The sequence below is a fragment of the Contarinia nasturtii genome, unplaced genomic scaffold (genome assembly GCF_009176525.2).
Source record: "Contarinia nasturtii isolate CC-2019 unplaced genomic scaffold, AAFC_CNas_1.1 Cnas_scaffold_2166, whole genome shotgun sequence".
NCBI lineage: Eukaryota > Metazoa > Arthropoda > Insecta > Diptera > Cecidomyiidae > Contarinia > Contarinia nasturtii.
The window spans coordinates 1,184,270-1,211,505 of record NW_022199493.1 but is presented as its reverse complement, the minus strand read 5'-3'; the positions used below and the strand labels follow the sequence as shown (position 1 = coordinate 1,211,505).

Genomic DNA, 27,236 nt, shown 5'->3' with positions numbered 1-27,236 from the left:
ATTCTGTGCTATGCTTAGAGTAGTTCAATATAAGACAATTTTTATGCTTTTACTTTTCCGCACACACCTAGTGTGTAAGGGGAAAGTATTGCAATGGATCGAAATTTACGACACCTCAAAAACATGTTTTCTGGACTTTTCTGAGGTCAGAGAACTCAAATCAAGCCGTTTTGAGCATGGTTGTTGTGGGTCTGTTCCACGTTGTACGTTGTACGTTGTCCGCTGTACGCAAAATTTGTTAACACAATAACTCTCCCCCCAAAAAAGTTATTTAAAATCTGACTATACAGGATAATTGAGGGGCACGAGGAATAGAAATCATTAGCTTTTGAGCGACTTTGGCTAATGGAAAAAAAATTCATGCCTGGAGTGATACCTATGAAAAAGAGTCCAATTTTCGTACAAAAGTCATACTTAATGTAGACTTAAACTCTCAAAAATATGTATTGGGGGGTTTTTTGACATGAGAAAACCGAATCCGAGGTTAGTTTTGAGATACAATCAATTTTTGATACAGGTCCCTTGAAAAAATCACAAAAAAATTGCATTTTTGTAAGGGAGCCATGCCTGTATGCTACCTTAATTACGTGAAACTTTGCACAGACTATTTTTTACACAAAAAAATAACATTTTGGAAGTTTGAAGAGATTTCAATCAAAATTAGGAGTCCCATATAAAATTTTCTGTGAAAAAAATAACCTGTGCAAAGTTTCACACCATTAAGGTAGCATACAGACATGGCTCCCATACAAAGATCCAAATTTTTTGTGACTTTAGTTATCAAAAGTGTTTCAAAAATAATTTTTATGGCAAAATTAACGTCAAACATATTTTTCATAGTGTTTTGTTAGAAAATAGAATACTTTTAAATGTCATTCAAATGAGTTCATCATGATAGTGTGAAAAATCTTTTGCGAGTACATCTGCTAGGGGGTAGATACAATAGAGAATGAATGAATACCAATGAATTGTCATAAATCCTATCTATTTTCAAATACGACAATTACTTACTTATTTAAAGATTACTTGTACCGAAAATGTGAATACCGTGATTACCAAATATCAAACTGATATCGGCAATAAAGATTTCAAGTTTTTTCCATTTCGTTTTAACATTCACCATTTCGAAATTTATTTTAATTTTTTCTGTTTTCTTTCTGTTATTTTTATCAAAATTGTTTTTGCATTTATTGAACCAATAGAAATAATACACTTAATAGCGTTGAAAAAGTTTTTTTAATATTTGGAAGATAATATTCATATATGCACATTGTGAGACGTTGCTGAATGCATTGACATTTCGTCTAAAACTGAGAATACCAAGAATACCTTCAATTTCGGTGAATATCTCAAGTAATATTCTATGTGTCTACCCCCTAGTACATCTGCTATTAAATTAAAAAATATTTCGATGCCAAGGTTTGAACATATTTTTTGGTCTCGAAATTTACACCGCTTGAACGGCTTGAAAAATCGAACAAATATTATTTTGAACTTGCTTAATAAAATTCACAACTACCACCGTGCGGAAAAGTTCGTCTTACTCCCGTAAGACTCTTTATTTTTTAAATATTTTTCAAATTATTTATACGTGAGTTCTACCATCTTAGATTCGTGGGATCGTAAGAATCTTAAGAATCTTCAAAACCAAATAGATTCTTCATCTTGAACATGTGTCTATAGACATGGCTATAGCTATAGACCCTATCATTTTGAGTATACAACATATTTAATCTACATACATATTTACAATATAACATGATTTTTTTGTACCAATATACTTACCATGTAATATAAATTCACATTGATAAGTATGCTATTGTTTGCACCTGTACCTAAAATGTGGTTCATATGTACTAGTATATATTTCAAAATCTTTCAAATGGTTAGAATAATGGTGCATGGAAGTGATGCTCACTATTCACAATGCGAGTCATCGTATGCGCTATTAAAATACTGCATTGAAACATGTGCAAACTCAGGCCGAAATTCTAAAAGACATGTCTGTGTAATGTGCATATGTATAATACACATTCATGCAGATTCATGAATATATAGAAAAATAAATCTATCACTATATTCATCCGATCGATATTTTATAGTCGCCATTTTGTTGCCATATCTACCCTTTTATGCTACTTGAATTGAGAGAAGATAGAAACAGATAGAGGAGATCATTTGCTTGTCTATGATTGTTTATATAAGAAAAGACGAACGAATTTGTTCAAATATTCAAAGAGTAAATAAAATGCTATAGGCTTCAAGTTTGCCACTTCAAACATATCAAAAATCAAATCACAAATGAAAAATATAACCAAAATAATAAAGGAAAAGTTCAAACTAATAAACGTCATTTCTCAGTTCTCTTTTCTTCTTTCCCAATTATAAATTTCCTTTTCAAATGAACAAAACATGCAATAATTTTTAACTTTGTGTAATACTTATTTCTTATTTCAAATATTTAACATTTTTATTGTTGTTCTTATACAAAAATATAACTGCAAACTGAATTTGATTGTCAAATCAATTTTTTTGGGGGAATGAATTTCAATCACATTTTTTTTATTCTTATATTCAATTTTAACTTTATGCATGGACATTACATAATTTTCAATCTCGCTGTATGATACGAGACTTTTATACAATATTTAGTGCCCATTTTACACCAAAACATGGATAAACATTGCGGAATATTTATATATATTTACCTTATGTAATCATACATGAGTACGTTGTCATTTTACAGTTGTGCAACCCCAGTTTGGTTTTTTAACTATATTGTCAACGTTCCATTACATATGGTGAATGACAGTGAATAAAATAAAAAGAGTTACAAACTTTTATGCAAAACACTTATATTTAATATTTTCAATCGTATCGTTGAATTCATATGGCGCATATTAAAAATGTGTATCGTTTGATATTTGATATTCGATAAATATTGTACTATAGCACATAGATCATCAGATAACTCATTGTGTTTATAAGATATATATAGTAGAGTGAGCGAGCAAAATTTTTCAGGGAGACCATAGCAAATCGACAGATTTTTTCTCTGTGAAAACCTCTCACCCATTCTTTCCTATTTTCTAATTGTTGATAAAATCTCCCTCCCCTTTCGCACACCAAGGTGTAATTACTTTTCAAAATATAACTTATTTTTTTTAAAAAATGATTAAGCTTTTCTGAATTAAACAAAGAAACATATTCTAACAACTGATTCATTTCAATATCAAACCAACGTCAATTCGTGATTTTCTTTTTAATTCTCCTCTACATAAGTAATGCAGTGTAATTGCTTAATCCTAACATATCCATTATGGATGGCGGCTCACATCGTAAACATCGATTTATTTTTGGGCTTTTGATTCAATAGTTTTTATTTTGTGTCCAATAGATATAACAGATGTGAAGTGTATTGTAATTATGGCATTTACTATACTATCGTAAAAAGTCGTTCTAATATAATTGGAAAGAAGTGGACAACTTAAGTCTTTTGGTTACTTTAAACTATGTGTTTTTATTGAACACTTGTTATACTTAAATTTCAAAATACTTTGCAGAAATAATATACTCATATCGATATGTGAAAGAGAATAGACACGAACTCAATATTAGGAAAAACTAGTGCGTCCTGAGAAACGTCCCTCAAGTTTTGAGCACACTATGCAACAATACTATGCAATATTACGTTTTCTCTTTTCATGCAAATATACTACAGCAGCTTTCTAAATATCGGTACAAAGAATTTATTAGTTATTTCAACTTGAGAATGATAGCGAGATGCTCTGAAGTGGAATAATTTCTCATTCCCAACCCATTTTCCCAAGTTCCTACATTATATTTGAATATCCATCTAAATTTGGTTTACTTGTTATAGAGAAAACATGTGTTGAGTTTAATTAAAACCGTATACACATTTCAGTTCATGCAAGCTCGTCCTATCACAAAATTATAAATTTTATGGTTTAAAACTTCTACACTAAAGCCAAATTATTTCGAATTTCCAAGCCATAAGACTCGTTGTACAGAATAACAGATAAAATATCGTATATCTCATGAATCTTGTTACTTTTCCGCACACTAACTGTGTGCAGTAAAGTATTATAATCACGGTTTTTGGCCATGGTAATGTGGCGATGTGGTACTGTACGCAGAAAGTTTGTTAGCAGGAGTCAAGATATGCAAACCTTTGTTACCTTGATAGCTCTTCTCACAGAAATGTAAATCGAAGTCTGGGGTCACAGGATGATTGGAGATGACAAGAAATAGACTGATATCGTTTTATAACGATATTTGTTCATTGGTAGAAATTTGGAAATAGTACGAAAAAGTTAGACTTACGGAAGTAAGTTCCTTTTTATTATATCGCGTTGATATAAAATAGGTATATATTGGGTATTGACATTTCGTTTTAATTTTTTTTTTGTATATTTGTAATATGGACCAGAGATATTTGTTTACGTATTCAGCATTGAATTAAAATAATTTATAATTTTAATTTCAATTGAATATGTCACTATGTCGGCATAGTATGCCAAAGTTTTATGGAAGTTTTATTTATCACACTAAACTCGAAAACTCAGTAGAATGTCCCAAATATGGAAATTAGTGGACCAACTTCTGAATACAAATGTTTGCTTATTTTCTTACCCAAAAATTGGTTCATGAATTTTAATGGTGAAATTCCAACTTTTGACTACAGTGTAAAAAGTTTTACAGAAAAAATGATCATTTGTTATTGAAATCTTAAGAGATATTTTATAGTGGTTACGCACTTTATCGAAGTAAGCGCAAATTTTCTAACGTTCGGATCAATTTGTACTCAATACATTCAAAATGCACCTACTCACAGAAGACGTCAATTGTAATATTTGCGAACTCTGGTGGTGATTTACTAAACTACCACCATTACAATGTGTGGCATGGTGATTTTTGTATGTATTGTATTTGCTTTGCTGACCAATATTACTATCGCTCAACGCAGTGTTGGTGGTAATACTGTACAGCGCTGTCACAGCAAAGCAAATACAATACATACAAAAATCACCATGCCGCACATTGTATTGGTGGTAATTTAGTAAATTACTACCAGAGTTCACAAATATTACAATTGACGCCTTCTGTGAGTATAGTCTAGGGTGTAGACACTTGAAATCAAAACTCACAGAAATCTCGAAAATCCCGGAATCAAGGAATCACATTTTATAAAAATAATAATAGCTACACCGAACAGCGTTCCTTCGCCTTGGTGGTTTATTTAAAATTATTCAAATAAGTATAATTTAATTCTTACATCAAGCAGTTTTGAAAGAGATAGAATTTGTTCTCTTTTTTGTTTCAAATATTTCTCAATTCTGAGCTTTACCATCGATAAATTTACTTCTAAATCAATTAAATCAGTATCACAATTTGGTATTTTCTTTGTATAATAATCATTGAATGTAATAAGCATATAATTAATTGGTTCATATTTTGTGAAATCGCTTCCCCTAACTGGAATATTAAAAAGCCGTAATGCAGGGTATCATGCGCTGAATCATAATAATTCAAACTGTTTGATATATGACTGGACTTCATATATCCATGAATAATTTTGAAGATGAAAGACACTTGCGCCATCTTGCGTCTCTACTCCAACGTAATCATTTTTAGAAACAGCCATGTTCATATTTCGGAAGCCTGTAACTGTCCCAGTTCATTCTCCTTAGAGCATAAAGTAAATTTTTTTTTTGTATTGACTCTATTCTTTTGCACATATTGTCGTAGTGTGGATTCCATATTTCCTATCCATATTCGATAATTGGTAATACAAATGTAAAATAAAGGCGTTTAATTGTCCATGGGTCGATAAAATCCTTACTGTAGAACTTTAACCAAGCCAGTCTTGATTTGGCTTTAGCCGTGACATGCTCAAAGTGTGAACACTCCCAAGTCCCTTATTATAAAGACTCTTTCAATTTGAACGCCGCCTATGTTGTATTTATATTCATATTGCAGTGATCCCCGATGATATGATATGATCTTTGTCTTACTGTCGTTTAATTTTAATAAATTCCGTCCATAATAATCAGCTACACGATCCAAGTCATTTTGAAGATTAATGCAGTCACCTGTTGGGGTGATACATCTCGAAAGTTTTGTATCATCAGCGAATGAAAGTATGCATGAATCGTTGACCTGTTCTCGATGAACCTATGCTGACTGTCGTGGACGATGTTCTTCAAATATATATTGAAATGGTGTGTGACACCGCAGTAATTTTGAACGTTGTTTCTATCGCCGTTTTTGTAAACTGGTCTGACTCCATATCTGCGGTACAGTGGCAGTTTCAAGTGATTCCTTTAACAGAGTTGAGATTGGCCCCTGTAATGAAATCAAACAATGCTTGATGAATTTGTTTTAACAAAAAACTAAAAAATAAAAATAGTAAATAGTATTGAAAAACTTCAGTTCGTGTTGTTGTTGTAATTGCATATAAAACAAAATGACAATTCATTCTTGTGTTGACAACAAGTACACCGGTATGTATTACAAAGGTTTGTTTGTTTCATAGAGTGCATACGAAATAGAACCGGAAAAAAAAGATTTTATGGGTTTTCTGGGAATAATGCACAGAGATAATGAAAACCAATGGAAAATGTGCGAAACAATTGACGTTCAAAGTGCACAAATCAAACTAAATGACTTTTTTGACGGGAAATCACCGTTATCTTGTGAAAAATGCAAATCAAATTGAAAACAAATGATAACGAGGATAATTTTCATGATGTAATTGAACCATTAACTTATGCCACGGTTGAAAAAATGATATCATCAAAAATCGAAGAAATGAAAGATGTGCTGTTGAGTGAAATAAATGAAAAAAAACAATGATGAAAAACAAATCAACAGTGATGGCATAAACATTGGCGCAAGTGCATCAACAGCGTACAGAAATGGTATCACAACAAAACGAGAACAGTACAAATACAGATGAAAAGAAAGAAGAAGGAGAAGAAAGAATGAAAAAGAAAGAAAGAAACAAGCGGACACAGCAACAACAACAACAAAATCAGCAGCATATTCGTCAAGAATCAAGAAATTATCATTTTAAGGATGTTTCGACGAGAGATAGAACGCATTTTGATGATTGTGATTGCCGCTCTTGTTTTATCGAATTCAAGAAAAGTTTTGCGGATTTTCAACGAGTTCGGAGGGGTCTTCGGCCGTCGGCTCAGCTATGGCAAACCAGAAACCGCTATTAGATGCCACAACAAACAAAAATGAGTACTACATACAATTTAAACGATGAAAAATATTCAAGACAGCTAAAAATATTCAACATCACAAAATGTAAATGGATTAAAATAAAAATTTCCGGAGTTTATGAGGGAAGTTCTTGAACGTTTCACCAATTTACATGCTGCGGGAGACTTATCTGAATATCGACATTAATTCAACTGACTTGTTTCAGCAGATGTACGAAGTATATCGTTGTGATCGGTCGCCAAACACCGAGAGTGACCAAGTTCATCGCAAGGAGAATGGAGGAGGGGTCTGGATTGCTGTTGACAACAAATTGAAGTCGATCTGCATCGGAACGGGTGACCAGTTTGAGGCGGAACAGATTTGGGTGAAAGTAGTTGGCCACAAAAGGAACATCTATTTGGTACAATTATATATTCGACCAGACTCAACACTCAAGGTATACGAAAACAACATGAATGCTTTGAGAGTTGAGTATAAGTGATGTTTTAGTAGTTTCAAGCGACTTCAACCTGCCCAAATTGATTTGGGTTGTTGACGAAGATATGTTTCGGGTTGTTGACATAGCAATAGCTATAAATGCAGCCAGTGAAAAAGAGAAGGTAGTGCTGGATACTTGCTATGATCTTGGTCTTCTCAAATGATGTTGAGCTGTTCCAGTGTTACATGAGTGACTATCATTTGTTAAATTTTGAGAAGCACCACAATGCAATCAATATTCGATATAATGAGCCAGTCGTCAAAACTGTTGAAACAAAGCAAACACATAGAGACTACATAAATGCTGACTATAAACTATTAAATGAGTCTCTTCTTGATGTTGACTGGAATAAGGAATTCGATACAAATACATTAGAATTAAGACTAGACAATTTCTATACAATTGTAAAGTCAACAATCGAAACTTATGTCCAGTTAAAATCAAAAATCATCAGGAAGCAACCGATATGGTTTAACAAACCACTTATCGAGATGAAAAACAAAGTTAACAAAGCACATCACATTAAAAATAAACTCAACACAATAGAATCAGTAGAATATTTTAAACAATTAAGAAGAGAATATAAACGCAGTGCACGGTCAGCTTTCAAGGATTACAGAATTGAGATGGAGAATTTGATAGACGATGATCCAAAGAAGTTTTTCAGGCATGTGAATTACAAAAAGGGGAAGAGTGATGATCTGCCGCATGAGATGTCTTATCTGGATATGAGGGCAGATGACCAGTCTACAATCGCTGGTTTCTTTGCAAAGCACTTTGCCTCAGCCTACAGCTCTTTGAAGGGAGATCTACGATTTGAGAGCTCGGAGATTGAAAATATTCGTGACATTTATGCAGAAATATCACCGATTGAAATAAGTGAGGAGCTTGTTGGACAACAAATTGACATGCTCTCTGATGATCTAGTCAGTGGTCCAGATGAAATAGCAAATAAATTTATCAAGAATTGTTTGGTTTCATTGCAGGGGCCAATCACATCATTGTTAAGAGAATCTCTTGAAACAAGCACTGTACCACAGATTTGGAGAAAGTCTTTTGTAAGACCGGTTTACAAAAACGGTGACAGAAACAACGTTCAAAATTACCGTGGTGTCGCTGTTCAATGTATAGTGTCAAAAATTCTAGATTCAATCGTCACGAACCATCTCAATCAATATCTAACGAACATGGTACACGAAAGTCAGCATGGGTTCATCAAAACGATAACGAACTTGGCAGAATTTACATCGAATACGATAATCAACATGGGAAAGGGACATCAAACAGACACCATATATTTGGATATTGCAAAGGCTTTTGATTCTGTGAATATACAATTACTAATTCAAAAACTAAACATCATGGGATTGAATACCCAGCTGTTAAAATGGATCGAATCGTATTTGTCTGGTCGCAGACAAATAGTCAAGATATCAGATACCAAATTTAACCCAATCGAAGTAACTTCTGGTACTGGTCAAGGTTATCCCATTGGTGCATCTTTGTTCATCATGTTTGTGATTGATCTACCTTTCGTCGTGACCAATTCTTACATCCTTTCATTCGCTGATGATACCGAAATTTCAAAATGTATAAAATCAGAAGATGACTGCATTCATCTTCAAAGGGATTTGGATCGTGTAGCAGATTACTATAGACGCAATCTATTTAAGTTAAACGTTGACAAGACAAAAATAAATGAATATGATTATAATTACAACGTGCAAATTGAAAGAGTTGAAGTAATGAAGGACTTGGGACTCCCTGATTCTGACGTCCTGAGTTTAAGGGGGAAGTAATTTAAAAAAAAAATCGAAAAATCTGAGGGGGTAATTTCAAAATTTTTCGTAAAATCTGGGAGGGTGTTCGATCTGTGTAAATAGATCTTATATTCTCAAATGAAACTCATGGTCTTTTCTTCTGTGCACAATTAATATATATTTTATTATGTCTTTCTTGTTCTGTGGTCTTATAGCAACTAACTTAAAATATAAACCGCTTCTCTCCTTTCCCTCTGTTCTGTGCACTAGTGTGTGTACTAGTGTGTGTGCGCTTTGCACTTATGATGTAAAGTCTTGCGTTCAGTGTGTGAGTGTATGAGCATGCATTATGAGTATGCTCATAGCAGTCCCAACAGAGGGTATTATTATAATCTCTGAAAAATAACAAAAATGAATATTTTGAAAGAAAAAATCGCAAAAAACAGATCGAAAATTGCTGATCTGACAACTTATTAAGCAAGTCTTAGTTTTTCTAGCTTATAGACAATTGCATGAGCAATCATAATAAAATGGTTTTTGAAATATCTAATTCGTTAAAACTTTCAAAATTTATCACAAAAGTTGATAATTTTTTGTTTGAAGTTCATTTTGTCACCGAGAGCAAAAGATACTAAAAAATAAGACGCAATATCTTGGACATGTTTACATCCGATCCTCATGAAACTTGGACATAATGTCAGTGGGGCAAGTACCTTTCTAACGCATAAAGGTGGCGCCACTGGTATCTATTATTTTTAAAAAGTCTCGGAACTTTTAGATTGGAGGGTGTATCACGTATTTTTTCTATTCCCAAGCTGTCATATCGCAGATCACAAATAAGTCATCTCATGCGGCAGATCTTCACTTTTCCCTATCTATCTGTTTTTCCATTTCAATTCTGTAATCCCTGAGAGCTGAGCGTGCACTTCGTTTATATTCCCTTCTTATTTGTTTGAAATGTTCAATTGATTCTGATGTGTTGAGCAATTTTCTATTTCGATGCGCTTTGCTGACTTTGTTCTTCAACTCAACCAATGACTTGATAAACCACACCGGTTGTTTCCTGATGATTTTTGTCTTCAATTGTACATGTGTTTCGATTGTTGACTTAATTTTTTTTTTAAATAAAATTGATTTTAAATATTGAACCAGGAAATAAGTTAGTTTATTTATTAATTTTATTATTTTCGCACAATTCTCAAACAATTTTTTTACAAAAGTATACAAATAAAATGATTGTATGAATGATCTGTAGGAAGCGTGAAATTTGAATTCTATGATTTCTGCGATTTCTGTTGGGATCTAAAAATCACTGTATTCGCAAAATGTAAAGAGTTCATAGGTAACGTTAACTTAAATCGAATCATTTTGTTGAATGATTCTTTCTTGCTTTCCGTAAATAAAAATTATGTTCAACACGAAAAGATTACCTTTACATTTTTAGCATAGAAATGTTAGTCCAGGAGACAAGTGTCAAAAACTAATCTAATAAATCGTGTGTAGTACATAGTAAATTACTGATACAATGATTTTTGAGATAGAAGAGCTATATAGAAAGAAAAATTATTGGAACTGATTATGTTTTCTTTATTTTGTAGATATGGTGCCGGATATGATTTGGCCGCACGTCGAAAAAATGCGACACGTGAATCGACAGCAACTCTCAAAGCGTGGCTAAATGAACACAAAAAAAATCCTTATCCAACAAAGGGCGAGAAGATTATGCTTGCAATTATTACCAAAATGACATTAACTCAAGTTTCAACTTGGTTTGCAAATGCGCGACGACGACTCAAAAAGGAAAATAAAATGACATGGGAACCAAAAAATAAAACCGATGATGATGATGACGCAATGGTATCCGACGACGAAAAGGATAAAGAGGATTCAGACTTGGATAAAAGCCGTGAGCACAAAGGTAAAATTTACATTTACAATCAATTTTATTTGTTGATCAATTTTATTTGTTGTAATAAGTTAACCAAATATGATATCCGTATTTCCATTCCCTTTGAATGTTAATTCCTCTTTAGTTTTCAAACCATCGTGACGACAATAAAACAATTTGTCGTTCCTTTGCCGAATTTGAATGCGAATGTGATTTGTTTATTTATATCTTTAGGAAAACAAATTTGTCTCATTTCGCGGCAACAATTCATCGTCGCTACTTTCTTAAACGGTATAATAAAATACATACAGGGTGCTCACGATCAGCAAAGCTTATATTGTATACGACATGGGGCGTATAACGTGTGTACAATAACAAAAACAATATGTACATTGGCTGCACAATGTGTAGAAAACTACTGAAAGCACTTTAAATACTAGACACTTTAATTACGAAATTTAATATGAACATTTGAATCAATGAGTTAATGTTCATTTTTTTCTATTCAATTTACCAGTTAGGAGGATTGATTATACTAAATAGCCTATTAATTACATGATCATCACATTTAATGAAATGCAAAAATAGTGATATAAATATTATTGATCTTGAGATTGATTGATTAGTTTTGACACTGTTGAACAGAGAATTGAAACTTCTTTTTAAACAAAACAGATATGGACACTCGCCCAAATGTCAGAATTTAATTGAGCTTCATTTCACACCGAAGCCTGATCATGCCCGTAGCTAACAACACCTCTAATGCGTATTCCGAGTACTAATTGACGTTTGTGACAATATGGCCGTCAGGGTTTGGCAAAATCATAATGAATCGATTAAACTGCGTTAAACTGTTAAAATAAAACAGTAGAAATAAATAGATTTTAATTTTTTACATTTTTGAAAATAAAAAATCTTTTGTTTTTTAATTTTGTGAGATTTTCTGTCCACAATATTCAAAAATATTAAATCAATAAAAATGAATTGGTTGACATAACCTCACTTTTGTGTCACAATCGTGATAAACCGATTAAATAATTATTAAAACAGTAGAAATAAAAATATTTTCATTTTTTACATTTAAAAAAATAAAAATTGTTTCTTTTGTTATGTAGTTTCCGGTAGTTTCGTGAGATTTACTGCACAATATTCAAAAATATTAAATTAATAAAAAATGAAGTGGTTGACATAACCTCACTTTCGTTTTAATAATTATTTGATCGGTTTATCACTATTGTGATACAAAAGTGAGGTTATGTCAACCAATTTATTTTTATTATTTTAATATTTTTGAATATTGTGGACAGAAAATCTCACAAAATTAAAAAACAAAAGATTTTTTATTTTCAAAAATGTAAAAAATTAAAATCTATTTATTTCTACTGTTTTATTTTAACAGTTTAACGCAGTTTAATCGATTCATTATGATTTTGCCAAACCGTGACGGCCATATTGTCACAAACGTCAATTAGTACTCGGAATACGCATTAGAGGTGTTGTTAGTTACAAGTTTTATATAGGAAATCCTATACCATGATCGGGCTCCGTTTCACACTTGTCAAAAGAAATTAATTTTCAAAAATATTATTATTTTCCATTTTTTCCGTCGTAACATCGAAAATTCTAAATGTCGAATATTCGTCGTCCAATTCTCGGCTCCCAAATCTCAACATATTTCATGAATTTTCACTGCAAAACTTAAGACAGCTCATGAACGCATTCTTTACATTGAGATAAACAATACAAAATATCGAAATTATTAGATTGATATATTTTTGCTGCATATTTAATTTTATTTATTTTTTCATAAAAAATGGCAAAAATATTTAAAAAAAAAATACTTTATTGGAGAATTTTAAGATGAATTATTGAGGTTAAATTTGGAGTTTTTGAAAATCGATTATGATTATAGTTTTTTTTCTTTATTTTTAATGTCATGAAATATTTTGTTGGAAACATTTTGAAAGTCGAACAAGAAAGTCTGAGCTCATCACTCTGTCCGTCCGAGTTCGCTCCGATATTGGCAAACGGTGTCCGATGTTCTAAGTAAAGTCGGACGAACTCGGACAGTCCCCCAAGTGACGCAATACCAACATATATATATAAAAAAAATTCAAAATTTGCCCGCCAGGTGGCAGTTTGAAATAATTGCTGAATTGCATTTTTTCCGATTTTTGACCACCGAAATTATTTCGGTCGAAAAGTGCCCGAGATATAGTCAATTCGCCAAATATGGTCGAAAACCTCGAAATTGGTCGGGTGGCCCAATTATTGTATTGTTTGTTTGTTCGCTTCTTTTCTCCGTACTTTTTGAAAAAAGTTTTGAAACCAATTTTTATTGAAAGTAGATGGAAGACTGAGAATACATGTGCTTTTGAAATTTTTGATTTCGTTTCGCATGTCTCTCGGGTCTGGGGTCAAGATTTTTGGTAAGACATTTTTCTGGTCATCTGAAAGGTATTGCAATGATTTATACGTCATTGGAAAGGTCAAGACTTAACTTTCTGGATCCGGAATCAGGATGGGATTTTCTTTAAAAAAATTCTGCAAGTATTGTCTTATGTGACATTTTCGGCTCAAAATGACCATGACTTTTTTCACGTAATCCAAATTTTATATTTTTGCGGTAAAAGAGGCGACGCAATATTAACATTTTGTATGTATATGAACGAACGCGTCACTGAAAATTTATATTAGAGCATTTCCAGATTTACAGTATTGCGTCACAGTGGGAACTCCAAAAGATGTGTTTTGTACTTATTTAAAAAAAAGTCACCCACGTTAGTTATTATATTTTGTTATTGTTACAAAATTCATCATTCAAATATTCTGAAAATACATAAAACTCAATATTTTTGAATTTACTTACATTCAATCTAAGGGTTAGACACTGGGAATCATAATCGGCGTAATCTTAAGAGACTTTAAAATAGTCCGAATCATTGGAATCGTTTATTTTATACAAACATTCTGCGATTCTGTTTAGCAATGTTTAAAGTACTTCAATACAAGATAACTACTTTCCCGCACATACAAAAGTCACCAAAAATATGAAAATGCCCATATGAAACCTTATCTCTATGCGCATCAAATCAACGTTATTCGATATACACATGTGTATATAGAATTGTACATTATGTTTTACATTGCCTGCACCCTCTACTGTGATTGAGTCGCAATTCACATCAATACACAAAACATAACAGGCAACTAAGTATAGCGCGCACATAAACGGAGTTCCTGTGTTGCTGTGTATTGGTGTATATGTGCACATATATGGCCGCATGTTTGCGTTTGCACAGCACTGCAAAACATAATGTACAATTTTATATACACATGGAATAGCGTCGAATAACGTCGATTTGACGCGCATAGCGTTGAGGTTTCATATGAGTGATATTCTGGGTGTTTGTAAAAATTTCAACTAAAACCTTCGATACAACATTTTCGTTTTTGAGTCAAAAATCGAAAATGTTATATGAATTTTTTGCTTTTTGAGAAACAAATTTCGATGCATATAAAAAAACTTATTGGTTTTTTATTTTGATATCACAATTTTTGTGTTAAACTAGGGTCTCTAGAAAAATGTGGTAAAAATTTGTGTACACCCTGTTTATTCCAACAATTTTACTCGCATTGAAGATTGCAATCATATCTCACGGGAGCTCATATAAAAATAATCATTCAATTTTCGTCGATGAAGAGGCGTTGAGTTAAAGTGCTCGCTTTCTCTCATCATCACAATTGTACGTGTGCGTAGGAAGACAAACAGTGAACTACATGTGCCTATTCTGCGATCATACTTCATTTACTTGTTTATAGCTGTATGGACGTTTAATACAAATGAACACAAAATCATTCGAGTAGAGAATGAAGAGACAGGTTTTTCATTCGCATATTTCATCTATTTTTCCTTTTTTTGCCTAAGTGCAAATCCATACATATGGGCACATGACAAATGTTATTTAGACACACATGTGTCGAGACACGTTATATGTATTGACGTGAAGAAAAATCGTGTTTCATGATATGAAAAACTGTAAAATTGCTTTGTACAACAAAAAAGCTTCTCTCTATTTCCATTATTTTCCGCATTTCAAATCGTTCTATCATATACACACGTAAATGTGTTTTATATGAAGAAAAAAAATTGGTACATATATAAGGATACTGAAAATACTTTCGTAGTATACATCCGTAAAAAATGATACTGCATTCGATGAAACATAAAGTATCAACGGTATTGGAACAGTCGAAATGCATTTTCATCTCTATTTTTCAAAAATTTGCTTCAGAAAAATTAATTGATTTTAAATTACAAATACATATATAATTAGGCTTGGCCATTTAAGTCATCTCTGACATTTTTTCCAATTCGAAATTATGGATGTAAAGAAAAAAATAAAATTGAAAAATAATTCACAAAGTTGGCAAACATTTTATCTTCTTTTATATTTTGTGTGGTTTATCACCAAATTAAGCAGACAAATTATAAAATAATAATTTCTCTTTTTCTGTGGTTTAATTTTGAACAAATACACCTTTCGTATTGGTGTGTGAATTACAAAAAGTCGCAACCATAGTTGAATTTCTCGCACTTCTCAACGTTAAAATGAATAAAAAAATATTACATTTTTGTTTGTTGGGATTGCTCTATCACAGTGGTATATCGATAATATAATAATGTGCTATTATCTCAAAGTGAGAATTTCATTATAAATATACTGTATACAAAATACAGATATAAATATTTCATGTGTGTCGGGGCCGATTAATAGCGTACGCGCGCTCTCAAAATGTTATTTAATGATAGGGTTCGTCTGTTTGAAATAGAGTAGAAAATTGTTGAGGTTAAAACGCTTGGGGAAGTACAGATTTTCTTCACAGACCATAAATATCATCGTCAATTCAATTCGTTTCATTTTGTGTATCTTTTGAGCGCTTTGCGTATCACTCAATTTAAATAGAAACCGTCATTGTTGCTGCTGCCCCTGTTGGTGTTGTTACACATGTTGTCAAAAGAAGGGGAAAACACGAGAAAAGGCATCGGAAAAAAGAATGTGGTCGCATATAATACTCACGATTCGCACATTATACACTCCCGCATAAATAGCCGAGTGCCACTTTTCTTATTTGGATCGTTTGGCTGCAGGAGGGTATTTCCAGTTCCTCTGCTTTATATGGTTTCGATGTAAAACGCAACAGTGAAAAGAATGAGAAAACATATATAACTGAAGGAACTAAGTGTTGTGTGCGTGTTATTATATAAACAAGTGGCATATTCACTTTACTTAATCGGATAATGGATATGATCACGCGGGCCTTTTTAGTTACTTAAAGAGAAAAAGTGATATGGTTAACACAAGGGAGACACACTTCGTTTCCCAAAAATTTCGTTGAAAAACAAGAGCAGCATCGACAGCAGTCAAAGTCTATTCATTAGATTTTCATTCAGTCAATCAGAAAATAAATTTTTTATTATACTATGCTCTCCTTCTTGGGTATATTTCAACATCGTATTATACACATGGATTGAAATGATTATGATTGAAATGTGTTTGGTAAAATTAACCAAGGGTAATGCCACATAGAAACTCTTCAATGCTAGCAGTGCATATCTATTTTTGTCTCCCTTTATCCCGATATTCATTTAAATGAGGAACCCATATATAAACGTGTTGTTGACTGTAAAAGGGGATTATGTTTTACTATGATTTCACTCTGTTGCAAAACGATTTTCAATGTCAGTGTAAAATTATACGGGAAAATTCAAAATGAGAGGGTGTTAAAATGAAGCTGTGAGTGTGTGTGTGCTTTTGACACTTGGCGTGTATTATCCTGTTCATATGTCCCGGCTTGACTTTATTTAATTCACCGCCTGGAATTGCGAAATAAGTTTATTATGGGTCAATAATTTTATTAGGTTATTGGATAGAATTGGTAAAGTGCATTTTAACGACGGTAATCGTTTAAGAATCTTACTTGAAAGGCGACATAAAATTTATGACACAATACCTGTAATCAAATTCAATTACTTATCATTGATTTTTTCTATATCAGCTGCCACAATTCATAGCTATTCAAATTAAAAAACATACAATTTTTGTTTAGAATTGCATCGTGTGAAATCTGAACACTGTAAAGATGAAGATGATGATGATATCACTGATGACGAACGTAAAGTAGAACAAATAATTGGACATCCAGGCCCAATGCAATCTGTAAACTATCACAGAGGTAAAATTTATTAGTAAACTTCCAATTTCGTTTAATACTAATTCCAAATATGCGGAAAAATTGAAAAAAAAAAAACGTGACTTATAAAAAAATATCGTAGGTCAACATCACTTACACCATCCGCCATATCATCATCATCATGCAATGTTAAGTGCATGGAGCGGTAAGTCGTTATTACATATCTTTTGATTTAATTTTTTTCCAAAAATATTGATCAAAACACTAATTTAATTCACAGCCAGTGGAGGAATTAAAGAAGAAATGGTACCTGGTTCAAAAAACCAAACAAGCAGCGACTGTGGCATCCCCCTTCCAGCATCGAAGCCGAAAATATGGAGCTTAGCTGCCACCGCCGCTTCCAAAACACCTCCTCCAATAGTACAATCTCAACACGGCGCCTGGATAAATCCATATCACCACTCTCATACGCATCCCCACAGTTCGCACAATCCTCATTCACATCAAAGTGGCGATCTTTCTTCAATGATGATGGGCAATTCACCGACAAATCCTATCGGCAATACCGTACTCCAAGGTTACATTTTACGATTTAATTTTTATCTGGACAATTTGCTATACTGTTGGCATACCTTCAGATAAGTTTTTTCATACGACGAAAAAATGTAATTTGCAGTGCATACACACTTTATGCGAGTGCGTGCAAATTTATCTGTTGGTAAGCCCTGAATTGATGTCGATATTCTAAGTTTTTTTTCTCAAACAGTGAGCGGATCGAATACAATTCAGAGTTCCACCAGTCATCTGCACAATACTCAACAGCACCAAGTTTCGAATCCGCAAGCAATGACCGGAAATTATGCCAACAATCCTTATTCGCGGTACACGGGGTTTCTAACATACAATACGACCAATACAATACCTCACCATACGAACAATACAAATACGCATCAAATGCATCCCACGCTCAGGTTTGTTGGAATGTTTATTATGCAAGTCATTTGCTACAATACTTCATACTAATTTTATTATAATATCAGCAATTCCAACAAGAACAGCAATACCAATTCGACCAACTCCAACTCAAATATTCAAAACCTGACAACACCACAACAACAGCTACAACAGTCGATGGGGTTTCAAGAAGCCCAAACAGATTTTGGAAGCCAAATCAGTTTGACGTCCCTTAGAAATCAAAATGATTTGACATCATTACGACAAATCGCTTTAACGCCACCACAAACACCGCCAAATCTGAAAAGTAAATAATTCTTTTCACTAAAAAGTTTTTTTTTTACTTTATAAAATAAATAATTTAAAGAAACATTGTATAGTCGTAAAAACTAGTCACAAGGTCACTTTATCTCTTTTTTCGGTTATGTATAGAATAACAATAATATCACAAAATAATATTTCATTATAAAGTTTCTATAATATTTTCAGCTGTCCTGTTTAAATAACATATTATCTGATAATTATGATTTTTTTTTTGAAATTATTACAGGTAATGTAACGCACTGGAATGATAATGTGAACAATAATCAAAATAGTAACCAGAATGGTGGCTACCCAGATAGTGCGGCTTTTAAACCATTTTTTAAAAGGTATGGTATATTTTTTTCATTCACTTGGAATATTTAAATGACTCGATTGTATTTTAGTGGCCAAATGAATAATGGATTTGTTGCACCGGTTTGAAGTTGCAGTTCGATAAGTAAGATATAAAAATATAGTAACTTTTTGTGAAACCAATCTGATCGAAATCAAACACACATCATATTCAAAAAGGTTTGTTTATTATTACATACATCGAATAAATTAAATTATCCTTGGTTACATCTTATAAATCCTCTTGAGCTAATAAATAATTTAATTACATGAAAATGAATTAAAAACTTGTTTAAATGAATCCGATTTGATTTACATAATTAATTAAAAAATACATATAACGCCCTAGACCGGAAATTAAAACACCAAACGCCTTAAAAGTAAACACTAAAATCTGAAGATTTATTATATTGCCAGTCAAGACACACCATTGTTGAAAAAAAAAACATTGGACATTACGAATGGAAAGATATATCGCCTAAAATATACCAACAAGTGGAATTGGTTCAAATGACCAAAATTGAAAATAAGGCCATTGATCAAAATGTATTTGACGACGTTTTTTTTTTTTCAACATATCATCCATGGGCCACAGTTCGGTTTTCTTTCAAGTGTTAGGTTTCCCTTTTGACTTGTCCATCATTATTTGTTGCAGTCCCTTCGCGTTTGGTTCAACGTCAATTTCTTTGGAAAAGTTATAAAATAAATCGTTGACAGTTTTTCGGCTAATTTAAATATTTATTTTACCATTCAGATAGAATGAGATGGAAAAGAGCTGTGTGATACGTTGAAGAAATTAAAAATAAGTGGAAAAAAGATAAATAAATAAAAAAAAGCAACCTTATTTCGCTTCATTACCTAAGGTTACCAAAGCTGATTCCGATTGATAGCCCAATGTACCTTTGAGATTATCATTGATTCGTTTATAAGGATCATAGTTGACAAAGTATTTTGGAGTGAACGGATGTACGCTTTTTGATTTTATTTATTGATTGTGATTCATGTATCTTTGATCTTCAATATGTAGTAACAAAATATTTGTAAAAAGCAAACAGTTAATATTTTTTAAGATTACCTTTTTCAAAGATGGCAAACTAAAAAAACGAATCCAACAATAATTCAAATTTATCTTATTATACATAATTTGATTAACTTCTAAATTGCATCATTATTGCTAGAAAAACAAAAATCTTATCGATTCTACATGTTCATTTAGATGCTCATAAATTTGACAAAGGTTTATCAGTCCGTTAACTGAATTCGATTCGCCAAAAACGATGACAATGATAAGAAATACTGTGCAATGAAACCCAACTGATTTATTTGGTATACATTTATAACCATCTTGTACCATGGAATTTTTTCTATTTCACCGATATCTTTGATAAAGTTTGTTTCCATTCCCCGCCTCGACATGTATCGTTGAAAAATATAAAATAAAATTAATGAGAGGAAACGTCAAATGCTACGACAAAAATTCGGTATAAAATCGATGATAGATTAAAATCTCACTCAGCTCGTCCATCACTGTCGTTTTAGGTGCCGATAGGAGAATCATTAATGCTTTGTATTATTTCGTACATTGCGGTTAACATCCACACATAGAATAACTTCTACAACATTTCTTTCTTTGATTTGACCACACAAAAATTGAAAAACAACATGATCTCATCCAATACGAATTTTATTTCTCTGATCATTCTTTTTTTTTTCAAAGAAATTTTCGTTTTTTTCTGACCGTGTTTTTTCTGACACCGCTTAAAAATCAAATTAATTTTACAGATAAAGACTATTAATAATATCTCTGTTTAAGAGAGACTATACCCGCCGCAGTTTCTTTTCGTTTTATGCCTTCACGTTCATCGCATATTTTGTGTTTGTACGTCATTCCACCGTCGCCTTCGGATGTTCGAATTTCTTGATTTTCATTCATTCGGTCATTTTTCACAAATGGTTTGTTTGCGTGTTTCTGAATACGGTCTCCAGCTATTTGTACAGTCTGAATAGTTGTACAGTCAAGATCATTGATTGTAAACTTTGATAAGACTTTAAATACCAACAAAAGCAAGATTCATTCATAAAAATGAGACAAAAGAAAGATAAAAAGGAATGAAAAAGACTTTGTAAATGAAATGAAAAAGGTACAAATCGCAATAGATCGCCAGAATCAACTCGCTTGTATTAACATACTCTAATCTCAACGAGTTGTTTTTGAATCCTGGTCAATACATTTCTCCATGTATAGTTTTAGCTTTCTTAGGTTTATTCAGAAAACGACTGAAGCCGAAAAATATAAAATAACCGACAATTTCCAAGTCAGAAGAATTACACCAATGAAAACAGCCAACGGAAAATTTCAATGGAAATGCACAAAAACTATAAATATAAAATTCATAAATATAAATACATGTAAAGTTTAAATCAAGTCAAAGATAAATTGGATGAATGTTAAAACACGAAATTCGTTCAAAACTTACGTGGGCAGTTTGTCGATTTTCATTGTCACATGTTTTTTTTTTAATACAAATGATTCAAATTTACTGGTTTCATATTATGTCTTCTTTTCACTTCTCCATTATATCCAAATTATCATTAAATATTATAAATGACTATGATAAATAAAAAATCTACATATGTTTTTTTAATTTTCAATTCACCAAGTATCCCAATCACTTAACCAGTATTTACTTTTGCATAGTTTCACTTTTTTGAGTAGTACAAATTCAAAGGTTAGAATTCGAACATACATAAAAAAATGGAATTCGCATAATATGATTTAATGGATACGTTAAATTATTGAAACAAGCCCTAAAGTACTAATATTTATTAAAATGTTATATTTTTCAGGAGAGGGATAAATCAAATTGTTACAACGAGTTTACCGGGTGAATACGTCGTGTGCACTTCGAGACTAAACAACATTAACTGATTAAAATGCTTCACGAGCAATAGCTGCGAAAGAATTTGGAAACTACCTACAAAAAACTGCTTATAAATTTAACTTTCAATTTATTTAATTTCATTTCAGAAGTAGATTTTATTTTATTAGTTTTAGTGTCAATGCAAGAATTAGTTCATGACTCCATAAAGAAAGTTCTTTTGCCTGTTCAGAGTGAAGCGATCTTTATAATAATAATTTAGCTCCTATAGGATTTTTCTTTCAAAAATTATTTAATTGAATTAAAAATGTGGGTTAGAAAATTGTATACAGCATTTATAATGTTACGATATTTTTCATTCGAAGCATATTGGGAAACCATGATTGATTCAACAAAATATAAAACAAAACACGAGTTAAAAGAAAAACAAGGGAAAGATTTCAAGACTATTTAAATGTACAATCGAAAAACTATACCATAAAATCATAAACAGTAAAATGACAATTTGATCCTTACAAGCTCAAGAATACGCGTCTATTGTATGCAGTAGGCTAGTAATTTTTTTCATATTTGACTTTTTTGGACAATCCGACATTTTTAGAAGTTCCAATTCAGAAAATCGATCGTGAACCACGACTTTTCGGAATTACTACAAACAGCGACTGTAATTTCGAATTATTGCATTGCAAAAAAAAAGTCAAATATGAACAAAATTTTACTAGCTCAGTGTACAGCGTTGAAAACAACTGGATGTCACATACATCTGCGCGACAATATCTTTAAGATACATTTTCGAAACAAAAATATTTCAAACCACAGAAGTGATTTTTAAAGATTTAAGAGTTGTTACAATCACTCTTATTGTACAAGTAGACTGCTATAAACGCGAAAACGCATCAAAATATCTGCTATTTCAGCAGCGTATTAATAAATATCCAGCGAAATCCAATAGTTAAGTTATAAAAGTTTAGACTGGTTTTTTCATATTTTTAATTTCTCAAAACAAATATCTTCATCAAAGCTTCGCACGTCTAAACAATTTAAACATATTGAATTTCTTTGAACGGTTTAAACTCTACCCAAACAATTTAATTGAATTAAACTATGAAAAAGTGACAGTTGTAAAATACATTGAAACATTGTAAGTAATCAGTTTACCGCTAGAAAGATGTATTATTAATGACTGAAAATGCTTCAAAATAGGCTTAATTTCCAGAAAAAAGGTGGATCAATATCAATCATTCTCGCAAAGACAAAATGTCTTATTTTGTTACAAATGTACGCAAAACGTTTTTCACATACATATATGTACATGTATTTGCAACAAATTAGGAGCTTAATTCATATAATATCTGAAATTCCTTTTTATTTAAATTTTCAAAGAATTAGTAACATTGGCAGGATGCACTCATTTTCGCTAATTCAATAATACAGAATAAATTCCAGATAATGCATTGAGATGACTATTAATTTGAACTGAGGCTAAATAGCACGCTAAAATGCTTGTGCGACAAATGTAGACATTTAAAATACCAAAATAGAACTCTACATTTGTCGGTAAATAATAAAAAGACTAATAGTTGTATTCACACAATCGAAAAAACCAATTTAGCGTGTTATTTCATTTCATTTCAATAGTCAGTCCAATATATTATGTGATTGATCGCATAATACGCTCCAGTATTAGTGAATTGTATTTGCAGAGACGGTAACGAATAATTGCGGTAGGATTGAAGTAGTAATTTCAAATCACCAAATAGGTTAAAGGATTTTATCAAGTGACATTTAAATGAAGTGTATTCTGTAGTAGTTTGTTTTGATTGAATGTAGAGCATGATTAAAGTCAATATAAATTAAATACAAAGGATTGGATTCTTTTATTTTAAGACCTCATGAAGACAAGATGTTGGAGATACAATATACTAAAAACGGGCACGTGCAACAACTACATTACTATCTCAATGAAAAGAACATTTTCTTCTCTTCCAAATTATCTATATAATCTAAGTGATAAAGTGCTTAATATGGTGACTTCCATTCGGCCGATTTCATTCCTGACAGAGTAAAATTGTATAAACATAGGTCTGGAATGCTTTGCCGTTTCGGAGGCTAATGAATAGTTTAGCAAGTTATTTCCATTTAAAACCTTTTAACTAATTGGACACATATTTGCAGTTTCTGGTCGGTAATTCCCAGTGATGGTTTTTTCCTATCTGAATAGCGCTAGCTATTCGCAGCGTCTGAACAGCATTGCTGCCCAGATGCTGAATCGAAGCGGTTGCCGCACGCGTTTTGTACCACACAACATATTATCATATAGTCTAAGTAACCAGTGAGCTCACAGAGTATGATACACTAATACCATAGTCAGTATACAAACGCATGTCGAACAGAGAACGAACGCGAACGTATATGCTCTGTGTGGTACAAACGAAGTGTGTTGCGCGTGCGGCAACCGCTACGATTCAGCATCTGGGCAGCAATGCTGTACAGGCGCTGCGAATAGCTAGCGCTATTCAGATAGGAAAAAACCATCACTGGTAATTCCACAATAGCAGAAATATTTTCTCTATTCCATGCTATTCCGTTATTCAGATGTTTAACAATAGCGAAAAATCATATGCTCTACTTCAAGGCAGATGATAGTGTGCAAATTAGATAAAGAATCGGCGATTGTAATCATAAATATGAAAAAATTCAAAAAAAGAGTTTTGGAAAATTCAGAGATCAATAGAATACAGAATGTCAACAATTCGTAATCTGTGATAAATATAAAAAAACCGAAAGTTCGACAAAAGTTTGCAACATTTATTCAGACTGGGTTAACATTTGAAACAACAAAAAATCTAAAATAAGAATTTTTGGTCTATCTATTAAAGAATTCTACTTTTTACAATAATCAAATGTATAATTGACCACATCAGAAGTCATTGATCTACAACGATAACATATTTAAAGTATTTAATTACCGCATGAATCCATTCAAAGACTTTTTTCACTGTCATTTAAAAATAATACGAAAAACAAATTATCGAATAAAATGGGCGTCATAGTTCTTATAATTTAAAGTCTGGATTTGAATCATTATTTGTGGATTTGGATTATTATCAAAAAAGTAAAGAACAAATATTTTTGAGAGACTACTACAAAAAACCTCTTGTATATAACTTAATGTGAATAATTCTAATATGAAATTAAAGAAAACACATACAAAAATATACTTAAACTATAATTAATTATAAGAAATTCACGTACACTAATTGAAAACACAATTTTTTCTAAATAATAGAGTGACGCAAAAAATAAGCGACAAGCTTATTTCTAGAAAATAATTTGAGAAAGATGAAGAAATTAATTAATGGAAACTGAATAATGTATTTAATTGTAGTCTGTATTATTAACAATGATAATTATAATAGTATAAGAATGATGAACAACAAATAAATGCAAAAAAATGAAATTGATTTTGACATTTTTGATTTTTTTAAACTTATTGAAACGTAATATTATCAAAACGTATAAAATTCACATTGAGAAACTGTTTTTTTGCAAGATATTCAATAACATGAAACGCGATTTCAAGTTAGTGCTTCATGTTATCATAAATTTCACGTTTTCGAATACTGCTTCCGTACAAATCAACCTATGGAATGCTTCAAAGATATGACTAAATCACAAAACCACCCAAAAAGTACTCATATATATATAGCAGGCTCAAAACTTACTATTCCATTACTCAACAATTCCTGATCCATTCCTTCGATTTTTTTTTTTCATTCTGTTCCATTACTTTTTGATTAATTTCCATTTTTTTCATTTTCTTATGATAAACCCTAGGTACTCATATTTATTGATGTTTGTAGTGATTGGATATCATGAGTTCGAGAGTTGAAAAAACAATATGATAAAATATAACATTTTCAGCACAAATCTCGGATTTGTCTTCCATTCATACTAAATTTGCCATGGTACCCCTCTGGTATTATTGAATATTCTCCCTCTTTTTTGCGCAATATGCTACATTATAGTTTAATACACTGTGAGTGCACATCACGTATGTCGTATAAATAAACATTCTGCGATTATAATGTGGTAATAGTCTAAGCAAGATGATTTTGATTTTGATATTTGGCCTTTATTTGTGAATAGAACACTAAGACTAAAGTTTATTTCATCCCGAAATTTTACTAAAAAATTGGAAATCTTTTGGTTGCGTGCCGCCAGGCGTTTTTTAAATTGGGACTGTAAAAGAAGACATTTGCTCCGTCATACAACATTCTGGAAAACTATTTTTTATTACATTGTCTATTATATTTATATATTTTCATAAAGAATACAGAATAAATGATAAAAATTTTGAAATATTTGTAATACATGGGGCAAATTTGAGTTAATATGTTTATTAGACCAGTTCCTTTCAGTAAGGTAAAAAACAAATATTTTTTGAGCATCACAATCTTTCGTTACAAGATAAATATAAAAACTATTACATAAAATAAAAACTGTTGACTATTTCTGAGTTTAGTAATCGTAGATGACTTTGCTTTAAAATGATAATATGAATAAAAAAATGATTTTGACTTATTCAGTTTACCAAAAATATTTATTATGTCCCAAATACTATTTTTTTAACCTGTTGATTGGAAATTCTAATATTGATTAACTCATTGACTTTCATTAAAGTGTTTAAAGTTTTCTCATGAAACGAAACGAAACAAAAAGCTTGGATTGAAAATATATAATTTTTTGTACATCACAAATTAACTACGCTATACACAATAAATATGTTTCGAATTATATATTTTTTTCAGTGTGTAATTCGCTGTTATTGATCCATTCAACTCAAATGAAAAAAATGAATGGAATAGATTCATCATTTTCACAAATGATGAAAAAACATTATAACGCCTTTAATATATCAATTTCACGTGCAGAATCTTTTGTTTACAACTGTAACTGATTTGCACCCTTTCACAATTCAAGCGTTGAGTGTGTTAAACGTTTTTTCTCGGTTTTCGAATGTCTCGAATGATGTGTACGCGCTTGTCATTTTCAAAACAAAGGGAGAAAACGTAAAAATCCCTGTGCTCTGTTGTTGACATTTTTTCTGTGAATAATTAATTCATGTGTAATATAAGAAAAGTCCCAGCCGGTAATCTATCATTTACAGTTAGTAA

General features: G+C 31.7%; 1 protein-coding gene across 2 annotated transcripts in view; it reads left to right on the top strand.

Annotated features, from left to right (window-relative positions):
- LOC116347897 (homeobox protein araucan) overlaps window positions 1-24,343 on the top strand; it is a 66,534-nt gene extending 42,191 nt beyond the window's left edge. For both annotated transcript variants that reach the window (XM_031778700.1, XM_031778699.1), the window contains exons 5-13: window positions 11,088-11,407; window positions 17,489-17,614; window positions 17,715-17,777; window positions 17,853-18,149; window positions 18,339-18,543; window positions 18,613-18,833; window positions 19,077-19,176; window positions 19,234-19,360; window positions 22,028-24,343. In XM_031778700.1, coding sequence (XP_031634560.1) covers window positions 11,088-11,407; window positions 17,489-17,614; window positions 17,715-17,777; window positions 17,853-18,149; window positions 18,339-18,543; window positions 18,613-18,833; window positions 19,077-19,176; window positions 19,234-19,270 — 1,369 coding nt within the window. In that variant the 3' untranslated portion in view covers window positions 19,271-19,360; window positions 22,028-24,343. The remainder of the gene's footprint in view (window positions 1-11,087; window positions 11,408-17,488; window positions 17,615-17,714; window positions 17,778-17,852; window positions 18,150-18,338; window positions 18,544-18,612; window positions 18,834-19,076; window positions 19,177-19,233; window positions 19,361-22,027) is intronic.
- The last annotated feature ends 2,893 nt before the right edge of the window (window positions 24,344-27,236 follow it).